Genomic DNA, 18,679 nt, shown 5'->3' on the forward strand with positions numbered 1-18,679 from the left:
GATTCAGAAACAGGATGTCAGCGTTCCAATTTATGATTTTCCCCAGCGCTGACATGAATGAGAGAAAGAGAAGCCTTGCTTTAATGCTGAGATGAACTTTCACTTAGTTTCCTGCTCCTTGGTAGATAACGTTACTTAGGTGATAGAGGGAGGGGGGAATTCCTGTGACTGGAAAGGGCTTGGGACAGAGAGATGGATCTGCACGATGGCCAATGAGACATTGGGGAATAAAGAGCGGAAAGGGAGGGGTTTGGAAGGAGATGCCAGTTCTGGCTGCACAAGAGTTCAGGAATGACGTAGTTAATTCTTAAATAAAGAAAAGTTTCATCAAAGACTTTGCGTTTGAGAATGAAGTTTATTTGAGATAACAACAAATCCTGACACAGAGCTAGTTAAGGACTGTATGATAAAATGGGCACAGAATATTGAGGAACCAATAATGATGGAAACGTGAGAAAAAATATGGGTTAGAAATGTAAAGTTTACGCAAACCCAAAACTTAAGAGAGAATTTTTATAAAATGTTTTATAGATGGCATCTATATCCTAAAAAGCTAGCCTGTATGTATCCAAGTTTGCAACCTAAGTGTTGGAGATGCGAATGTAATGATGCTACGTATTATCATATATGGTGGACATGTAAAAAAATTAAGGCATTTTGGATAAAAATATGGTGGATTATCCAAAACATTCTCAAGAAGAAGATAAAATTTACTCCACAGTTCTTTCTGTTGGGTATAATTACAGATTGTACGGATATAGAGACTAAATTGATTTTAAATTTAATAACAGCAGCCAGACTTCTGGTGGCGCAGTATTGGAAGAAGGAAGACTTACCTACTATTGAAGAATGGACACTAAAAGTAGTGAATTTAGCAGAGATGGCCAAAATTTCAGCGTATTTGAAGGACCATTCAAATGAAAGATATATATCGGAATGGAGAAGATGGATTGACTATATTCAAAACAAATATCGGACTAAAAAGTTTCAAACAGCCTATGAATGAAACCAAAATTTTCTTTTTGAATTATGTTTTGTTAGAAGAAAGGGGAGTTAAAAAGCAAGAGGGAGTTTGGACATTACAGAAAGTTAGCATATTTTAGTTTTTGTTTGTTAAATATTATACCCTATATTTGCTCTGGGAAGTCCAGGGTGGGTGGTGGGTGGAAGGGGGTTGGAGGGAGAGGGGGGATGAGGGATGGGGGGGGTGGAGAAGGGATGGGGGAATAGGGGGAGGAGGGATGGGGGAGGTGGGATGGGAAAAATTGTTGTAATACTTGATAAAACTTTTTAATAAAAAAAAGAGAGAATATTATTGACCTACAATGGCTTTTTACCCCAGCTCTCCCACTCCTGCAGTTTATTTTTCACCTTAATATAGTCCAGGGCTGTGATTTGAGAAGCTATTGCAAGGTTCAAACGAGTCTCCAAATTCTGGAAAACAAAGTCATTTCAGTAAGTATTCCATATAGAATGAAAATCAAAAGCAAAGTAGAACTATTGTTGAATAGACAAGGAAAGCTGTAAAGCAGTGGAGTGAACAATTCTAAAAATACACCCATATTTAGGCAAATATCGGAAGAAAATTCAAAAATAGAAATAGTTGAAATAAATAGAAATAAGTGTCAGTTTCTTAGAAAACATTTTTCAACTGAAGCAGAAGACAAAAATTATATAAATAATTATGCTTTTATATCCCTACCTTAAATTCTGCCTGATAGAGCCCACCTCTTTCCCACATTTTGCTCCCTTCCTCCAAATCTTGGTCAAATGGATTTTAACTGAATTTTAAATTTATTATCTTTATTGTTTTAATGTTTTATACTGAATAAAACTGCCATCTCAGCAAGATGGGTGGCATAGAAGTTTAATAAATAAATGTCTAAAGACTACCATGAGAAAACTGGTTAAAATAACATGCATTTTTGGAAAAGATTTTCTGAAAACTAAATTCTCTTCTACTTATACTGGTCACTTAAGAAGCCCCAAGAATAAGCAAGTGAAAAAGCAAACACCCCACTTTTTTGTAGAACAAAAGTCCCTGCTGATGCTTCAAATCAATCAATGTCACACTTAACAAAGGAAGGCAACAGATTAGTGAGGTCTAGTGGATCTGGAGCCTTGATATAGGGGGAGGTCCAAGACTCTGACACTATACTGTGAATTCCAAGAATTATACATTCCTTGAATAAAATCATCCTGAGGCCAAAGACAATTTCATGCATAGGTTTGGAAGTTTCCCAATTTCCCAATCATATTGCATCTTAAAAGCAATCATCTTAAAATCAATCTTAAAATTGATCTTATCTACATCTACATCTTAAAATCAATCTGAACAGCAACTGGAATGGTATCTAATGTGAGGTAAAAGGTAAAGATTTCCCTGTCAGTCATGTCTGATGGTGCTCATCTTCTTGGCTGAGGGAGCCAGTGTTGTCTGAAGACCATTTCCATGTGGCCAGCATAGCTATATGCCAGAAGCCCACAGAACGCTGTTATCTTCTCATCAAAGTGGTATCTATTTATCTACTCACATTTGCATGGTTTAGAATTGCAACCTTATTGCATGGAGCTCAGGTCTCAAACTCAGGCTGCCAGTTCTCCAGCTGACAAGTTCAGTGTCTTTAATCACTGAGCCATCATGCCCCAAGCTAATATGAGGATACATTGCAATACTGATGTAAGCATTTCATATACAGACAGGAACCAGCAACCCAACCACAGATTCTTGTGAATACAAAGGGCAGAAAATGCAGACCTTTGACATGATTTGTTAACAATACCAATGGATACAGTGATCCCAACCACCATTTACCATTTGTTCAAACTGATTGTTGAAGTCAGACTGCAGGAAATCTCTCATTTCACTGAGAATGCAGATTACATGAGCCACACGAACCTCTTCTATCTCTGGCAAAGATATTTCAACTACTGAGGCTCCTAAGTCCGCTAGGAACTCCACTGCTGAACATACAGCGATAGCAGGAAGAAGAAGAAAAATAAACTTCACTTTTAAATAAATCTTGAGAGGCCAGGATTCTAAATTCACATTTTAAAACAATCTTTGTGCTATAATCCAATCCAGATCCACTTATATGAAGCCTTTATATTGTACTTTGATATCAACAATGATGCAAAAATGTAAAAATATAGAAAATTCCATACAACTCCTCACTGACCATCCTAAAACTGTCCAAACAGAACACATCCAAGCACAACGCACACTTGCAAAATCATGCTTCTGGTTTCCTTAATCCATCTTTTGCAACTTAATTAGCTTTCTTCCACGAATATAAAATATATACATGATACCCTACTGGATGATGCTAGCAATTCATGGCATCAGTTTATATATACTCAATGAATTTTTGTTTGCTAAGAAGAGGTCTATTTTGTTGTAGTTCATGGATGACTGGTCCATAGTGTTGGCAAGACGTAAACCTGTAAATTAGAAGTCTCCAATCTTTCCCATAAATATGGAAAATCCATGACCACCGCCTCTTGAACTGTTTAAATTAATCAAAGTTGCTTTTGCTCTACAAGGAAAAGATTCCAAAACCAAATTTGATCTGGAGGATCAAAAATTGCAATGGGAATGGAGGCTTATTAACATACCAAAACGTAGCTGTCCTGGCTGCATTTCATTTCAAAAAAGAATAGGAAATTCCAATCACTTCACCTTTGATGCAGCACGTATTTTCTTCCTGCAACCTGAACTCACTGGGCTACTTTCAGTGTGCTATCATCCCAGCCTCCTTTCCACTCACCTGTATTAATGATCTTTTTTTATTGTGATAAATAATTAATAGTGAAAGATCAAAATATGCACATATTTTTCTTTACATTACATTTTCTCAGGAACACAGTACAGCTTCTAAAACACTTTCACTCCTCAAACAGTCATGCAGTGATTTGGAAATTGCAAGGCAGTTTTGATCTTCAAGATATATAAGCAAGAAATACTAAGCAGGCCAGGATACAACACCGATCAGCAAAAAATAATGATCACTTGCATGTTACCTTTTTGGCAGACAGCTAAGATTTCAGTATCACATGCCTTGCAGATAAGACAAAACAAAATGTAGTTAGTGTCTTTTCTAATTTTTCCAGAATCATTGCAAAACACTCACTACCTCCCATGTTTTTCACCATTTCACATAATCATGACACAACTCTCTGTTCTATTGCAAACATGTCTTAAAACTGATATAAGGATCAAAGTTTGCCCCTAAAATATTGATTGACCATGTATAAAATGTTAATGCAGAAGAAATAGAAAGACAAACAGGTACCTTAAAGAAACTCCAATCAATTCCCAATTTTAAACCATTCAGATCAGTGTTGATGTTTTCTGAGAAGGATGGTTCAGGTTGGTGCAATCCTGTAATGGGTTTAAAGAAGTAAGAATAGACACAGACATTTCATATAATTTTTTTAAAAAACTCCTTCCTTGTGTTTCAAGTGAGTAAGTAGCAATACGCACCATATGGATACTGTAAATCTGACCCAGCCAAGGTAGCATAAGCAATAGCAGCATCTGCAACTGAAGTGCAGAGAGGGCCTGGCAAAATTTTAAAAAACAGGTTATTCACTTTTCTAGTGGTCCTATACTTTCCAATCATTTCTGAATTTAAGATAACTTTATAACCTCTTAGATTGTTGGAGAAAGCAGAATAAGTGTTAAAACATTGCTGCCTGTTTTGGAATGTGAAATAAGGGAGTATTCTACCAGGTAATTTACTGTGGAGGATATTTCTGATGTGGTGCAATGGCAACATCCAAGAATAATTCTTCCTTTTGCCAATAACAGTAATAAAAATCAAATAGGATTTCTTTTCAAATAATTAGTGTGGCACTTCATTCTTTACCATCTTCAAACTTTACTATTTCAATAATGCAGTAAACTACTCTTTTGAAAGGGTTCTAAGCATACCTTACATCTCAATTTTCTTTTATCAGCTATCAAACACGCAGGCAGTTTCCAAAGATTACATGCATTCCTCCACATGTGTCCCCTCACATAATGATAAAAACATATTATTGTTATGGAAGATAAATAGATAAAGTATGTGATTGGAAGGAAGGAAAGCACTAGCTTTTATTTTTTTTCCTAGGAAGGAAAAATGAAGCATCTTGGAAAAGACATACCAGGACCTACTGTAAAAGTTTTACGTTGCCTATCATGCATTCATTCCAGGGGTGAAATCTAAATTTTTTTGCTACCGGTTCTGTGGGCGTGGCTTAATTAGTGGGCGTGGCTTTGGTGGTAAGGTGACTGGGAGGGCGTGGCTTGGTGGTCAGGTGGGCGCGGCCAAGTCAATGTCACTTCTTTGCCCTTTGTCAAAGGGCACTTCTTTGCCCTTTTTTAACCTACAAAACACAACACAACACAACACAACTGGCTCACCCACAATATAAAAGCAGCTGTGCTAGACCCAAAATGGCCCCTGCAACAAGCAGGAACCTCACACAGCCACAAAAAGCCCAAAAAAAACAATTTTCACACTTTACACACATACAACACAACACAACACAACTGGCTCACCCACAATGTAAAAGCAGCTGTGCTAGACCCAAAATGGCCCCTGCAACAAGCAGGAACCTCACACAGCCACAAAAAGCCCAAAAAACCAACTTTCACACTTTACACATACAAAATTCCACATACAGCTTTGTGAGATTTTGTGTGTTTGTGTAGTTAGAGTGAAACACTACAGGAACACACTAAATCTCAGAAAGCTGCACAAATATTATTTTATTTTAATTTATTTTTATTTTTATATAAAAGCAGCTAAATTTAAAACTTCCTAAACTTTAAATGGCTAAGTCTAAAACAAGAACAACTAAAAAAAACCCCAATTAACAATTTTTTTAAAGCTCCCAAAGGGGAAAAAACTTACCCAATAGAAAAGGGGTCTCCAACCTTGGCAACTTTAAGACTTGTAGACTTCAACTCCCAGAATTCCTCAGCCAGCTTTGCTTTGCTGGCTGAGGAATTCTGGGAGTTGAAGTCCACAACTCCCTGCCTGCTTGATTGCAGGCAGGGAGATTCAGTTGCTTGCTGATGCAATGGATTGCAGGGATTACAGCAAGGCATTGCGACCAGCAGCTAAGGTAAGCAAACTGAGGGGGTGAGGGGGAGGGATTTTTGCTACTGATTAGCAGGCAACTCAGCTGGAATCGTCAGAGCTTGGCTCGTCAGAGCCATTTAAAAGAAAAAAAAGGCTCTGATGATCATGCAGCTCAGCTGGGGATGGGGGACGGGGGCAGGGATTTTTGCTACCGGTTCTCCGAACTGCCCGCCACCATCGCTACCTACTCGCCCAAGCCAGTCCGAACCGGGAGCATTTCACCCCGATTCATTCCCAATGTTTTCTCATATACTAGGTGTTGTGCCTTGTGATTTTTGATGAGTGTATTTTGTCTTTTGATGTACACTGAGAGCATATGCACCAAAGACAAATTCCTTGTGTGTCCAATCACACTTGGCCAATAAATAATTCTATTCTATTCTATTCTATTCTATTCTATTCTATTCTATTCTATTCTATTCTATTCTATTCTATTCACATATCAATTGTCAAGTTCGAAGTGCATTTATGCTGTTGCAACTATTGTCGCTTCTCAGGTTGCCAATAAACTAGTGGGGAGGTCTCCAGACATCAAGAAGACAAACCTTGAGAGCCAAGGACACTTCACCAGGTAGTTAAAATCCTTAGAAACACTTTCTCATAAAGATTCAACAACATTTAACTGGACAATGTGACCTGTACTAATAGGGGGAGGGAGAAGTTAATTATACAAGATTGCACGGGAATTAGCTAAAGCTGGTTTTGCCTTAATCTGTGACAAAATTATGTACTCAATAAAGTTTTGCAAGAAGAGTTTGGTTTGTCATGACTGTAATTGCTTGGTTGGGTGTGTCAGTTGGAACCTTGACATCAATTTTTAAACAGGTGAAGTATTTCCAAGACACAAGAATTTGTCACTTAAATTAAATTAATGACATAGAAAGTAGCTTCTCTTTTTTTCTCCCAAGGACACCCAGTATCTATATACAGCTAGAGACCTCTTACCAAGACTAACAGTAGAATATGAGAGAGGATGACACCCAAATCCACTGATCCGTCCAAATGTACCTGCAGACAACATAGAACAAAATAATTAAAATGACAGCGCCAATGTCAGAAATACTTCAGGCAGAGTGCTGAGTGATACTGCCTAAGAGAAAAAGTGACCAATCCAGCTTAGCGCTTCCTTTTCTTAGCTCAAGCATCAGTCAAGTAAATGAATTCAACTTAAACTTAAATATAGGAACTGGATTTGGAAGATTTCAGATGGCTGTATTTCAGTAGTACATTCAGTAGCATCCACGTGGCAGTCGAAACAGACAACACATAGGGCCACAGCATCACAAAGTCCTGCCCATTTTGTACATGTGTCAACACATATACAAAGGGATGGTACTTTGATCACAACACTGCAGCTGCTGTCTTGCCTGTTTTATTTCTTTCCCTTTTTATGCCCTCAATTTTGTATAAGTGATTCTAATAAATTGATATTATTTTTCATTTTCAAGAATATGACCCTCAGAATTAGCTGTTCCTCACATTTCTTTCAGAATTTACCTTTTAGTCCCACAATACCACAGAAAGAAGCTGGGATCCTCACAGAACCACCTCCATCTGTACCAATAGCCAATGGACAGAGGCCTAAAGAGAAATGGAATTAAGAGAAAATTCCATTAAATAAAATTATTTTCTCCATCATTTTCCCCACTGCCTAATCTGAACAAAAACTTGAAATGTTGCTGTAATTTGGTTTGGCTTTTCAACTCCACTCTCAATGCTTTCATCTGTAATACTAGTCTTACCTGCAGCCACTGCTGCTGCTGCTCCACTAGAACTACCACCAGTAAAATGCTGGGGATTGTATGGATTTCTAGTAGTGCCATGATATCTAGAAATAAAATAAATAGGCATTTTGAAGGCCATCGTAATGAAGGCTGGTGAGGAGGGAAGAAAGTATCTTTATATGTTAAAGAAATTAGACTGCAGTCTGCCACAAGCAAAACTAAAATTGCATCTGCTGCCAGGTCTGAGAGAGGGGAGGAGGGGCAGGAGTAATGGAGACAGGAGAGTTGGAGAAAAAGATCCTGAGTACAGAACTGAAAACACAGCACTGGCAAACTATCAGAGTAGGAGGAAGCAGTCAAGTCTAGTTTGTACTGTTACTGATTGCTCCAAAACTATTATAATTCCATTCTTTTAGCATTATAAAGCCGCATTTCTCTCTTTTGCTTGCCTATAGGTACACAGAAAAGACAGCTCAATTCAGAAAGGCACTACTGCTACCAAAAAAGAAGGAAAGTATCCTTCAGGGAAGCTTATTCAGCACAAAAATTCAAAGAGTTGCCATGCTTATTCTTTTCTCTGGAAACAATGTAACTACTCAGTGGTACTTTTAAATCTTTTTTCTCTCACCTTCCATGCTTCCATACTCCCATCCCAATAAGCTTTCATTACACTATTTTAGCATTCAAGATGTCAAAAAGCTTAATCATTTTTCTGTCTTTTCTAGCTTTCACAAGAAACAGTTTGAATGAAAATGCATTTAGTGAATACATACTATTTTACCTATTGGGATTACATCCAGTGGTCCCAATACCCAATTCATGCATGTTCGAGACGCCAATGATAATGGCACCAGCCTCCCGTAGTTTCTTTGTCACAGTGGCATCTTCAGTCTCCGGCTTTGTGCCCAAGTATACAGTTCCACTTCGGTGGTGATAGGGCACCTTATAAATATACCAAAAAGTATTTTGTGATAGGATTCTTTATAAATACAACCCAGTACTATAGATCGTTTATTCCTGCCTCAAGGGAATCCAATGGCAATAAACCACACAGAACACAATTTCATAAGAAAATGCATTCTTTTATAATCAAGCCCAGTTCTTCTCTTTGGGGAAGAAGTTCCTCTCAAGCCAAATTGACCCCCCTCCATCTGAAAGCCCCCCTGCAATCCCATCTAGACTAAAAAACAGAAGTCTCCTTATCACTCACAGCTTAGCCCAAGGGCCACCCTTATAAGGAAATTAGTGAAACTCAAACTTTCCATCTTCTTATCAGCTGGTGATCTCACCATTTCACCTTGTTCACAATTAATTTCCCAGCTCTTTTGCCCTCATGAAAGGCCCAATTTGCCTAATGGACCTCACTCAGATGAGGATGTGCGTAACTTTCCCAAACTGGCCAGCTAATGAGATTTCTAGGATTTCTTGCCTTGCATCCAACAATTTCTATTAAAAAAATCTTTACTTTTCCATTGTTCAAAATCCATCTTGTAAAGCAGACATGCAATGATCATTACAACAAACATGGTTCTTCTCCTGAGTGTTGTGCTCCCTACTTTGCCGAATTCCACAACATAGCAAACTCATTGTAATGTGCAGCATATTATTTTGACAGTCTCTTAATGTATAACTGTGTATAACAATGATAAGTAGCAACCATTGATAGTTTATCCTCCATGAATTCTTTTTTAAAAAATCTCTTCAAGTTGGTGATTGTCATTACATCTTTTGATAGCAAATTTCACAATATGCCTCAGAGCCTATGTAAGGCATAGAGCTTCTACAAATTGGTTATCATTAATTTTTAATATGGCAAAAATGAACATTATATAGATGAAGCAAATGTCTATTAATAGCATATAATTATATAAAATTTAGAGGTTTTGTCCTAGCCGTTCTCATCTCTATCCTCTTTTTGAAATACAGCCATTAAACCAAAATGACTGTGAACCAATGATTTAAGTATATACTGCTGTATGAAGAACTTTTTATCAGTCTCCCTCTGTTCGACTTCATTGAATATTGATTTTCACTATTATAAAACAGCATTTTCATACATCTGAATACATCTGTATTCTTTATTGCTTTAAAATGAACTTTGAAACATTTCTTCATAAGGGACTTACTTTACTCTCTTGATCATTTTGGATTCCTTTTTCTGCTCCCTTTCTAGTTCTTCAACATCTTGAGATGTAGCAAGAACGATACATGGTATTTCAAATTTCTTGCATTGTATTTTAGTATACAGATATTATAGTATTGATATTAATGCAAGGTACAAAACAACTGATAGTATTAAGGTGCTGTTATACTTTCTTAATATTTCTTTCCTATACCCTCAATATGATATTTGTTTTTCTTTTTAACAACACTGAGCATAAAAAAAGTGAAGTGTGTATACCACTTTAATTTCTTCTTTTAAGCACACTGGAATTCCATCCAAGAGTGAGAGAGGCTGTTTGCTTCTGTAACGAGCTGTGGATTCCTCAGCCATCTAAGCAAAGAGAGATTTGTGAAATAAACCACATAATTATTCTATAGAAATAGTACTTTAAACAAGTAAACTACAAAGAATCTCACTCTGAAATCCAAATCAGAGAACTTCAGCACAAGACAGAAGACTCTTTCTCCAAACCCTGTAATAACACAATTTAGAGAATACCTTTTTCAAGAAACAAGTAATACTCCTCTCACTGAACACACCCTGATTATCTCCTCCTCATTCCACTGAGCAATTGCCTGGAGGTTAGGATCAACTTTCCCAACTTCTTTCAGAGCAGCAACAATGTTCTTGGCAACTTGTCGGGGTGTTACCATTCCAGATCTAGTGAACAGTCAAAATGGAAGTTGTTGCATTTCCACTCTATTGTCAGGTTCATGCTGATGTCACTAGTAACCCTGAATGGTAAGATTTCAAGTGCACAGCCCCAAGTTCTTTAAAAGGAATGCTTAGTAAATCAAGGCTTTCTGAGTCCTATACTACTGAATCATTTGTGCTGTAATGAACCAGAATGGTTACGCCATGTAACCATTCAAACCAAACAAAACAGCTATGTTTTCATTCATGCAATATGCTAAGTAAAGCCAATCAATTCACATTATGGCTCAGGTATTCTGGCATTGTTTACTTATGATTCTTAGGATGAGTGAACCATATCAGTTAGCTGGCTCAGTTATTTGGGAATTGAGTGGCTGAGAAATGTGAGAATTAAATTAATTTCGACCAGATATATGTTCTTGAATCAGACTGAGGAAAAACATGATCTTATTCCATCTTATGTGATTATGCATAATAATAATTGATTGGCCCCTATATGAATGACAAAATCATTCCTCACCCCTGGAATGGTATTCCAAAGTAAATTTAAAATCAAGAACCATAGTTTGCCTGAAACATATGAAGCATGGAGAAATTGGAAATGATTATTCAATTATGTGCATGAACAAAGATAAAGAAAAACGGTTAACTCCACAACAGAAACAGTCACACCTGCTCATGCTAAAGGTATCTTTATGGAAAATACAAACAATGCTTATATTTCTCCATTTGTTCTGGAATGGAGTGAAAAGTATGAACAAAATTGGTCCCAAGCTACTGTTTTGTCAATCAAGAAAAAGAAAAACCCAAGAACAAACATATTCTTTTTTTAAAAAAAAAGTATTGAATTCCTTACCTATAGCATTTCAAGTAGTCCTGAATCCCTTTAAATCTGAAAGCAGAACTTGCAGAACATGAACTGTGACATAAAAAGGAACAATAAAGATTCATGGATAATCTGAAAAGAGTAAAATGTCAACTGAAAAGGATAAAGGCCCTTTTCTAATCTTCCTTTTAGCAGCAACCATCTAAGATTGGTAATCTTTCATTATTACTCATCCAGTTTGGCTGGATATGGCTCCATTTCTTTCTCAAATGCCACATCCTACTGGTGAGAGCTGTTGTGAAGAGAGGCAGAAGCCCATACTGCTCAATTCCATTTTTCCTATCATTTCCTTGATCATTTCGTTTTCCTAACAAAAAATGATAATCACTAGGAACAACAATGGAAAAAATGTTTTCATTTCCAATTCTGAATTCAAAATATACAATTTGTTCAACATTTAAGACTCCAATCAGGAATTCCAGAGTTCCATTAATTTTAAAACAATAATGCAGTGGAAACAGAAAACTACATATCTCCCTTTATGAATGCTCAATACTTGCTATAATTTGTGGATACATTGCACTCCCACAACTGAAGTTTACAGAGCCATTGCTTTCAAGTGTTTGCAACTATATCTTTCCTACCCCTTAAATTACACACATGCCTTGATTCCATCAAACTCTGGAGAATTGCTGAGACATTTTTTGATTCTGACTTGTGCTCTTTTCTTTCTGAAGCCATCAATGGCACGAAAGTAGGATCTTCAGGAATATCAAGGTAGCGTAGAGCAGTAAAATTGTTCATCCTGGAAAAAGTGCATTATCATTACATTAACTTGAGAAAGTTTTTAAAAATTCAGTCAAGCACTAATTTAAAATTGTTTTCTAATGATAGCTTTTTCCCCCCACCTTAATGTACTGCCATTTCCGGCAAAGTTTTCGATTAATAAAATTATGCTAAATGTATCCTAAATGCTGTCAAAAAAGTTGCATTACTGGAACTGATCAGATATGCACACCATGGTCTAGAGACAATAGATTTCCTAATATTGTGTCAGCAACTATGGCCTCAGAAGAAAGTGGTCTGCTATGCAGACAAAAGGCAACTGTACGGTACATTTAGGGGGGACCACCTTGAATCTGAAGGAGCCAGCCACAGTTGCCAGTAAAATGTCAGGAAATCTGTTGTCTAAAGCACAGTTACTAAATCCTGAAACTCAAAACTGCTTAACAAATATCAGCTGTGAAAGCCAGAAGATCAATTTATATACATAACTTCTATGTTTTCCTCTGTGAAGAAATGCAGGAAAAAAGTCAGCCAGAACATATACAGGTAGTCCTTCAACTACATTGGCAATTGGGAGCAGGATTGCCATTGCTAAGTGATGTGCTCATTAATTGCGATTATTACATGACTACATTGCTTAGTGATCATTCAGATGAACCTGGTTGTCATCACAACCCCAAGATATGTGGCTTATTAAGCAGGAAGCAGAGAGAGACACAGGTAAGGAGCAAAGGGGTAGGCTGTGGGGGAAGAATCCCCAGGAGACCTGGTGTAGGCCACATGCATATTTGGGGTATAGGAATGCAGCATACACTTGGGGAGACCAGGAAAAGAGGGTGTGGGGCATAGACATGTGAGCATAGGAGGATGGAGAAAGAAGGAACTGCATGCTTCTGAGTGTGCAAGCATAGGGACGAAGGAGACTGAGGAAAGAGGGTGCCACTTGTCTGTGTGTGAATTGTCAGTGTATAAGAAATTATGAGCTGGAATAGCCATAACAAGTCAGCCAATGGGACAATGGTGGGATTCAAAATTTTTTACCGGTTCTGTGGGTGTGGCTTGGTGAGCGTGGCTTGGTGGGCGGGTCATGTGACTGAGTGGGCATGGCCAACTCACCATCATTCACAGCATGATGGGGTGACACCCCCCACAAGCCACACCCACAGAACCAGAGAAAAGGCAGTTCCTGCAGCTTGTCCCTTTAGGGTGTCTTCCCCATCTGCATCGAAGTACTTTAAAGGGACACTAGAGTCCGGCTGCCTTCTGAGCAGTTCTGCTGCAATGCTGTCCTTCCAGCACTGCAGGCCGTTCTCCTGGCCAGGTCTGGCAATGGGGTGCCACCGCACACACGCACTGACAGGCCTCTTTTTTGGCCTGTGATTTTCGGTGCAAGAAGCCTCCACTGCCACTGCTGGAGCGGTGGCTGGAGGCTTCTCGCACCGAAAAAGAGGCAGCGGCTGCAGGCTTCTTGTGCCGAAAACTACAGGCCAAAAAAGAGGCCTCAAGTTCTGTCACTGCAGTCCTCTTCTTCCCGCCGGCTGCACACGCTCACAACATTGCCTGCTGGTGCTGCTTGCAGCCAGACCCGGCCAGGAGAATGGCCTGTTGAGCTGGAGGGATGGTGTCGCAGCGGAGCTACTTGAAAGGCAACCAAAAACTACCGGCGGCTGGAGGCTCGCCAACCAAGCCTCATCAGTCCCAAGGTGTGGACGAAGGTGGGCAAGGTGGAGGGTGAGCGGGGTGGGCGGCATGCGGACGGCTCGGGGAAGGCCAGAGCCAAGGAATGGCACATTCCCCAATCCGGCCAAGGCAAACGGCAAGTAGGCGGGGCCTCTGGGGCGAGGCCAGAGAATGGCATGTTTCCCCAACCCAGCCAAAGCAAACAGCAAGCAGGCAGAGAAGCAAGGCCAGAGCCAAGGAATGGCAGGTTCCCTGACCCGGCCAAGGCAAATGGCGAGGAGGTAGAGGGTCTGGGTCCTCAGGGAATGGCGCATCCCTGGGCCCCGACCTGAGGCGAGGGCGAGCGGGCGGCATGCTTACCTTTGGTGAGCAGAGTGGGTGAGGCGCAGAGGCAAGACGAGGCAATTAGCTGGGCCACATGGAGAAGACAACATATATAGGGTGGCTGGATGGGGTGGGAGTGGGAGGAGTGGGCAGGGCAGGGCAGGGCGAGCAGGTGGGTGAGTGAGCTGCGGGTGGGCGGGGCCAGCCAGAGGTGGTATTTGCCAGTTCAGCAAACCAGTTAAAATTTCCGCTACCGGTTTGCCCGAACCAGTCTGAATCTGCTTAATATCACCTCTGCAATGGGAACTGTTTGATGACTAAGAAACAGAATCTGTTGTGAGCCATGAGAAACTGCTAGAAGCCTGGCCATGGCTTAGCTTAACTGGTCTGTATATAAGAGTAGCTTCAGTGATTCTGTGATTCTGTGACTTCTGTGCTTCTGTGATTTCTGGATTCTAGCTTCTTGTCCTTGTACTTGCTATCACGTTTCAAGAGTTGCATGGGTATTGTATAAATGCACCGTGTTTTATATTATTGTATATAAACAAGTTTCTTCTATAAATGAATCCTTCTGAATTATTTACTTGTGTGCTGGTTGGATCGCTGCAAACTCTGACAGGTTTTGGGCCCAGAACACACGAAGCACACAGTAAGACTGAACTGTAATTAAGCTGAAGGACAGCCTGTGTTATAAGAAAAAGAGAACAAGGCTGAGAAGGCTTGCAGGATGGCTGTTGAGTTCAAGGAGAGCTCTCTGCCTCGATTGGGACAGAAGAATTATATTATTTGGGCTGCAAAAATGGAATGCTTCCTGAAGGCTAATGATATTGTTATTAATCCACCCCAGGCACCATTAGCAGCAGCAGATCAAAAGGCAGCATGAGAAGATACTGACCTACATAATCTTAACTTTAGAAGATGAACAATTCTTGAATATAGCTGATTTAAAAACTGTAAAGGTGGTTTGGCTGAAATTGAGAAGCGTGCATGTGAGTGCATCAGCATGAAATATTGTGCAATTATCGAGACAATTATACAGAGCCCGGCTACCACAAGAGAGTGTAGAGAAGCATTTGCTACACATGCAGACTTTATTTATTGAGTTGGAACAGCGTGGAATGCAGATTCCTGAATCTCAGAAGGTGCTGTTGGTGTTAAATTGTCTTAATAAAACGTGGGACATTGTTTCAGCCGTTTTTGAGTGCAATGAAAGCCCTTAAAGCCTGTTTGATTTCTAAAGAAAACAAACACCATTTTAGAAGAAGCCATGAGGAGAAATTCCTTAGGTGGGGGCCCAAGGAGCAGAGAGAGAAACAGACAGGATGTCTGCAAAGACCAGAGTAATAGAAGAGATCAGATTACAGCCCAGCTAAGATTTTCTAAGAAGAAAGAAACAGAACAGCAACAACAGTAGTGTTTCATCTGTGGTGGTAAGACCAGTGGTGGGATTCAGCCGGTGTCCTGTCCAGTTCGCCCAAACTGGTAACACTGCACACCCGGCCACGCCCTTTGCCCCTCCCAGCCACGCCAGCACTTCTTGTAGCACTGAGCTGCTTGCCTTTTTAAATCCAGCACTGCTGCTGAGCCCAAGCACTCTTGAAATCTAAGAGCGCTGGATTTCAAAATAAAAGCCAAGGAGCTCAGTGCTACAAGGAGAAGAAGTTCCAGGAAGCCACAGTTGCTGGAGCTGAACAGCCAGGCTTTAAAGCATTTTAAAGTAGCCTGGAGCAAGAATCCCTCCCTCTCTCACCCCCCCCCCCCACCCCATCTGCGACTATCCCATTTGGAAGATATTGAGTTTTGCTTTTGCTGACTACCTCCTCCATGCTTCCTAAATGAGGTAGATCGAGTGGCTGTTGGGCTTGGATGTGAAATTAAGCCTCCTTCCTATTGAAGGGAAACAATAATAAGGATATAATAAATAATACTAGAATATGATATACTGGTATACTAGATTCCGTAACCATTAGGTTCCTGTAATTCATATATGCCTTTGTATTTGTATCACATATATTATTCCTTTCTATTTGTATCTCCTGTTACAAACATATTGTCATTAAGCCTCTGAAATGTATCTGGTATTTGTCAAACGTATGTCCCTGCCATTTGACCTGAACTCATATCAATCTCTTTCTGTGCCATCTAAAAGCATGGTACGTATCTCAGTTGAAACCACAGCCATCAATAAAGGGATAATTTACACCTCAGTCCTAATTTATGCTTGATCTGGATAAAATCTGGTCTTCCAGAGACAGGGGCTAAGTAGCCAATTAAGTAAACAAAGAAATGCTTAAGGTAAGACTAATTGGAAGTTTAGATTCCTCTGCAGGGCAACAAGGAATACACAAACCTAAATTAGGAGGCCAGAATTGGATACTAAGCTGACGTCTCTGAGGGTATAAAAGGACGCCATATCTTCCCCAAGGTGTGGCTATTTCCTCGCATGCATTGTATCTGTATGTTCTGGATATAGTTCCACCCAGTATTTTGTTTTTGGCCATAAATAAAATCTGGTTTTTTTTGCAAGCCTCGTCTTGAGTCTCTCTCTCTTTGGCATTCTGGTGACTCAAGTGTATTTTGGGACCTTACATTTCTGGTGCCCGAACAGGGACTTGAAGGCAAAGTTTCTTCGAGGTGGCTGCATTCAGCTTCCCACAAATTGAGCCGCTTTGAGGCTTGGTGGCCTTCATTATAGGCAGATGGAAGAAACCAGCTTGGACCAGTACCGAAGTCAAGAGCGCTCCTGGAAAAATTTATCCAGTGACTTTGATCTGGTCATTTGCTGGCAGGCTCCGATCCTGCCTGCCCTGAACACCTAACGAAGAGGCTTGCACTGTGGGGGGTTATGGAACTCAGCTCTTCTGGGTGAGTATAATTTTTTTTTCTCTTGGGGAGTGTTGCTTTGTGAGTGTGTGAATGAGACGAGGGAAATTCCTCAGAGGTTTGCCCTCAAAGCGATGTGCGGAGATCCAATCTGCGTTTCTGATTATCCGAGAGGAGATCAGCCAGAGACGATCGCTTTGAAAGGAGTGTGACTGTTGGAATAAGAATATGTAGTGCAGGAGAGGGCTCTGACCAAACTTCGGACCTGCAGGGAAGGTCTGGGAAATCTCTTAGGGAAAAAGAGAGGGTTTGGTTAGGCTTCGCACCGATGGAAAGGTGTGGGAAATCTCCTCAGGAAGAAAGAGAGTATTGTCAGGCTTCAAGCTGACAGAAAGGAATCCCCTGGGAAAAATGGGCAACCATGCTGGTAGCCTGTTTGGAACAAATAACCTAGTAACAAGAATTGGCCCGTGTTCTCCATTTGGCTATGTTAGCCCACTGGAACACGTTACAAACAAGCTCCAAGTTAGAATGAGAACATAAGGGTATAAAAGGACGCCATACCTTCCCCAAGGTGTGGCTATTTCCTCGCATGCATTGTATCTGTATGTTCTGGTTATAGTTCCACCCAGTATTTTGTTTTTGGCCATAAATAAAATCTGGTTTTTTTGCAAGCCTTGTCTTGAGTCTCTCTCTCTTTGGCATTCTGGTGACTCAAGTGTATTTTGGGACCTTACACTATAAAATCCATTCAGAAAACACAAAGGAGCAGATATGGTTTAATTCTGCTTCAGCCCAGATTGCAGGAGAGAAAGTAGTTTAAAATTATTATTTAATTGACTAATTCATTCGAAATTGCTGTGTTATGGCTTTTCTTTTGATGTAGTGCTTGTGATGGGGCTATAAACAGGTAATACTCAGCCTTAAAATTATGTTATGGAGGTAGAAAGGCAATTAGATTTGCTAGCCTTCCTAGGTATGATTTTCAGTAGTCAGTCTCTGCTGTTTTACCCTAGTAATATAATTAAACCAAATACCTATCTCTAAATTTAAGACAGCACTAACCCTAGAACATTTTAATGGACTAGGAACAGCCATCCTAGAAGAGATATTCAGGGGGAAAAAACTTTTACTCTTTAACAGATTAAAGTTGTGTCCTTGTGATAAAGGGGCAGTTTATATTACATTTTGATAGATTAATCCACCAGTGGAAAATAGGTAACATCCATTTGAGGTCAATCCATGCATTTAGTGAGGAGGAGGAGGCAATATTATATCAGACCCTCCCAAAATGGTACAAGGGGCAATCCAGTAGAAGTGCCTTGATGGTTCTGTCCAAGCAGAGACACGAGCGTGATAAATATGGAATCTTATTAAATCAATTCATACAGAGATACAATGCTCAGTATCTTTAAAGTTGGTAATTCTTTCATGTTACTGACTTGAGAGTAATCAAATGATCAGGTTTCATGCTGCCTGGGGAATTCTGGGAATTGAAGTCCACATGTCTTGAAGTTGCTAAGCTTGAAAAACATTCAGAAGTACAACAACTTCTTGTGAGCCTGGG

General features: G+C 39.8%; 1 protein-coding gene across 1 annotated transcript in view; it reads right to left on the reverse strand.

The window, feature by feature from the left end:
- Positions 1–18,679, reverse strand: part of LOC139313033 (uncharacterized) — a 54,371-nt gene that overhangs the window by 18,947 nt on the left and 16,745 nt on the right. The window contains exons 4-16 of the mRNA XM_070938359.1: positions 12,164–12,304; positions 11,530–11,592; positions 10,559–10,679; positions 10,257–10,349; positions 8,637–8,797; positions 7,874–7,959; positions 7,629–7,712; positions 7,077–7,139; positions 4,484–4,561; positions 4,293–4,381; positions 4,021–4,057; positions 2,816–2,964; positions 1,372–1,434 (exon numbers count right to left, since the gene is read on the reverse strand). Of these exons, the coding sequence (XP_070794460.1) occupies positions 1,372–1,434; positions 2,816–2,964; positions 4,021–4,057; positions 4,293–4,381; positions 4,484–4,561; positions 7,077–7,139; positions 7,629–7,712; positions 7,874–7,959; positions 8,637–8,797; positions 10,257–10,349; positions 10,559–10,679; positions 11,530–11,592; positions 12,164–12,304 (1,228 nt within the window). The remainder of the gene's footprint in view (positions 1–1,371; positions 1,435–2,815; positions 2,965–4,020; positions 4,058–4,292; positions 4,382–4,483; positions 4,562–7,076; positions 7,140–7,628; positions 7,713–7,873; positions 7,960–8,636; positions 8,798–10,256; positions 10,350–10,558; positions 10,680–11,529; positions 11,593–12,163; positions 12,305–18,679) is intronic.

The sequence above is a fragment of the Pituophis catenifer genome, unplaced genomic scaffold (assembly GCF_029215685.1).
Source record: "Pituophis catenifer annectens isolate HBS135680 unplaced genomic scaffold, rPitCat1.0.hap2 SCAF_2, whole genome shotgun sequence".
In the NCBI taxonomy this organism is placed as follows: Eukaryota; Metazoa; Chordata; class Lepidosauria; order Squamata; family Colubridae; genus Pituophis; species Pituophis catenifer.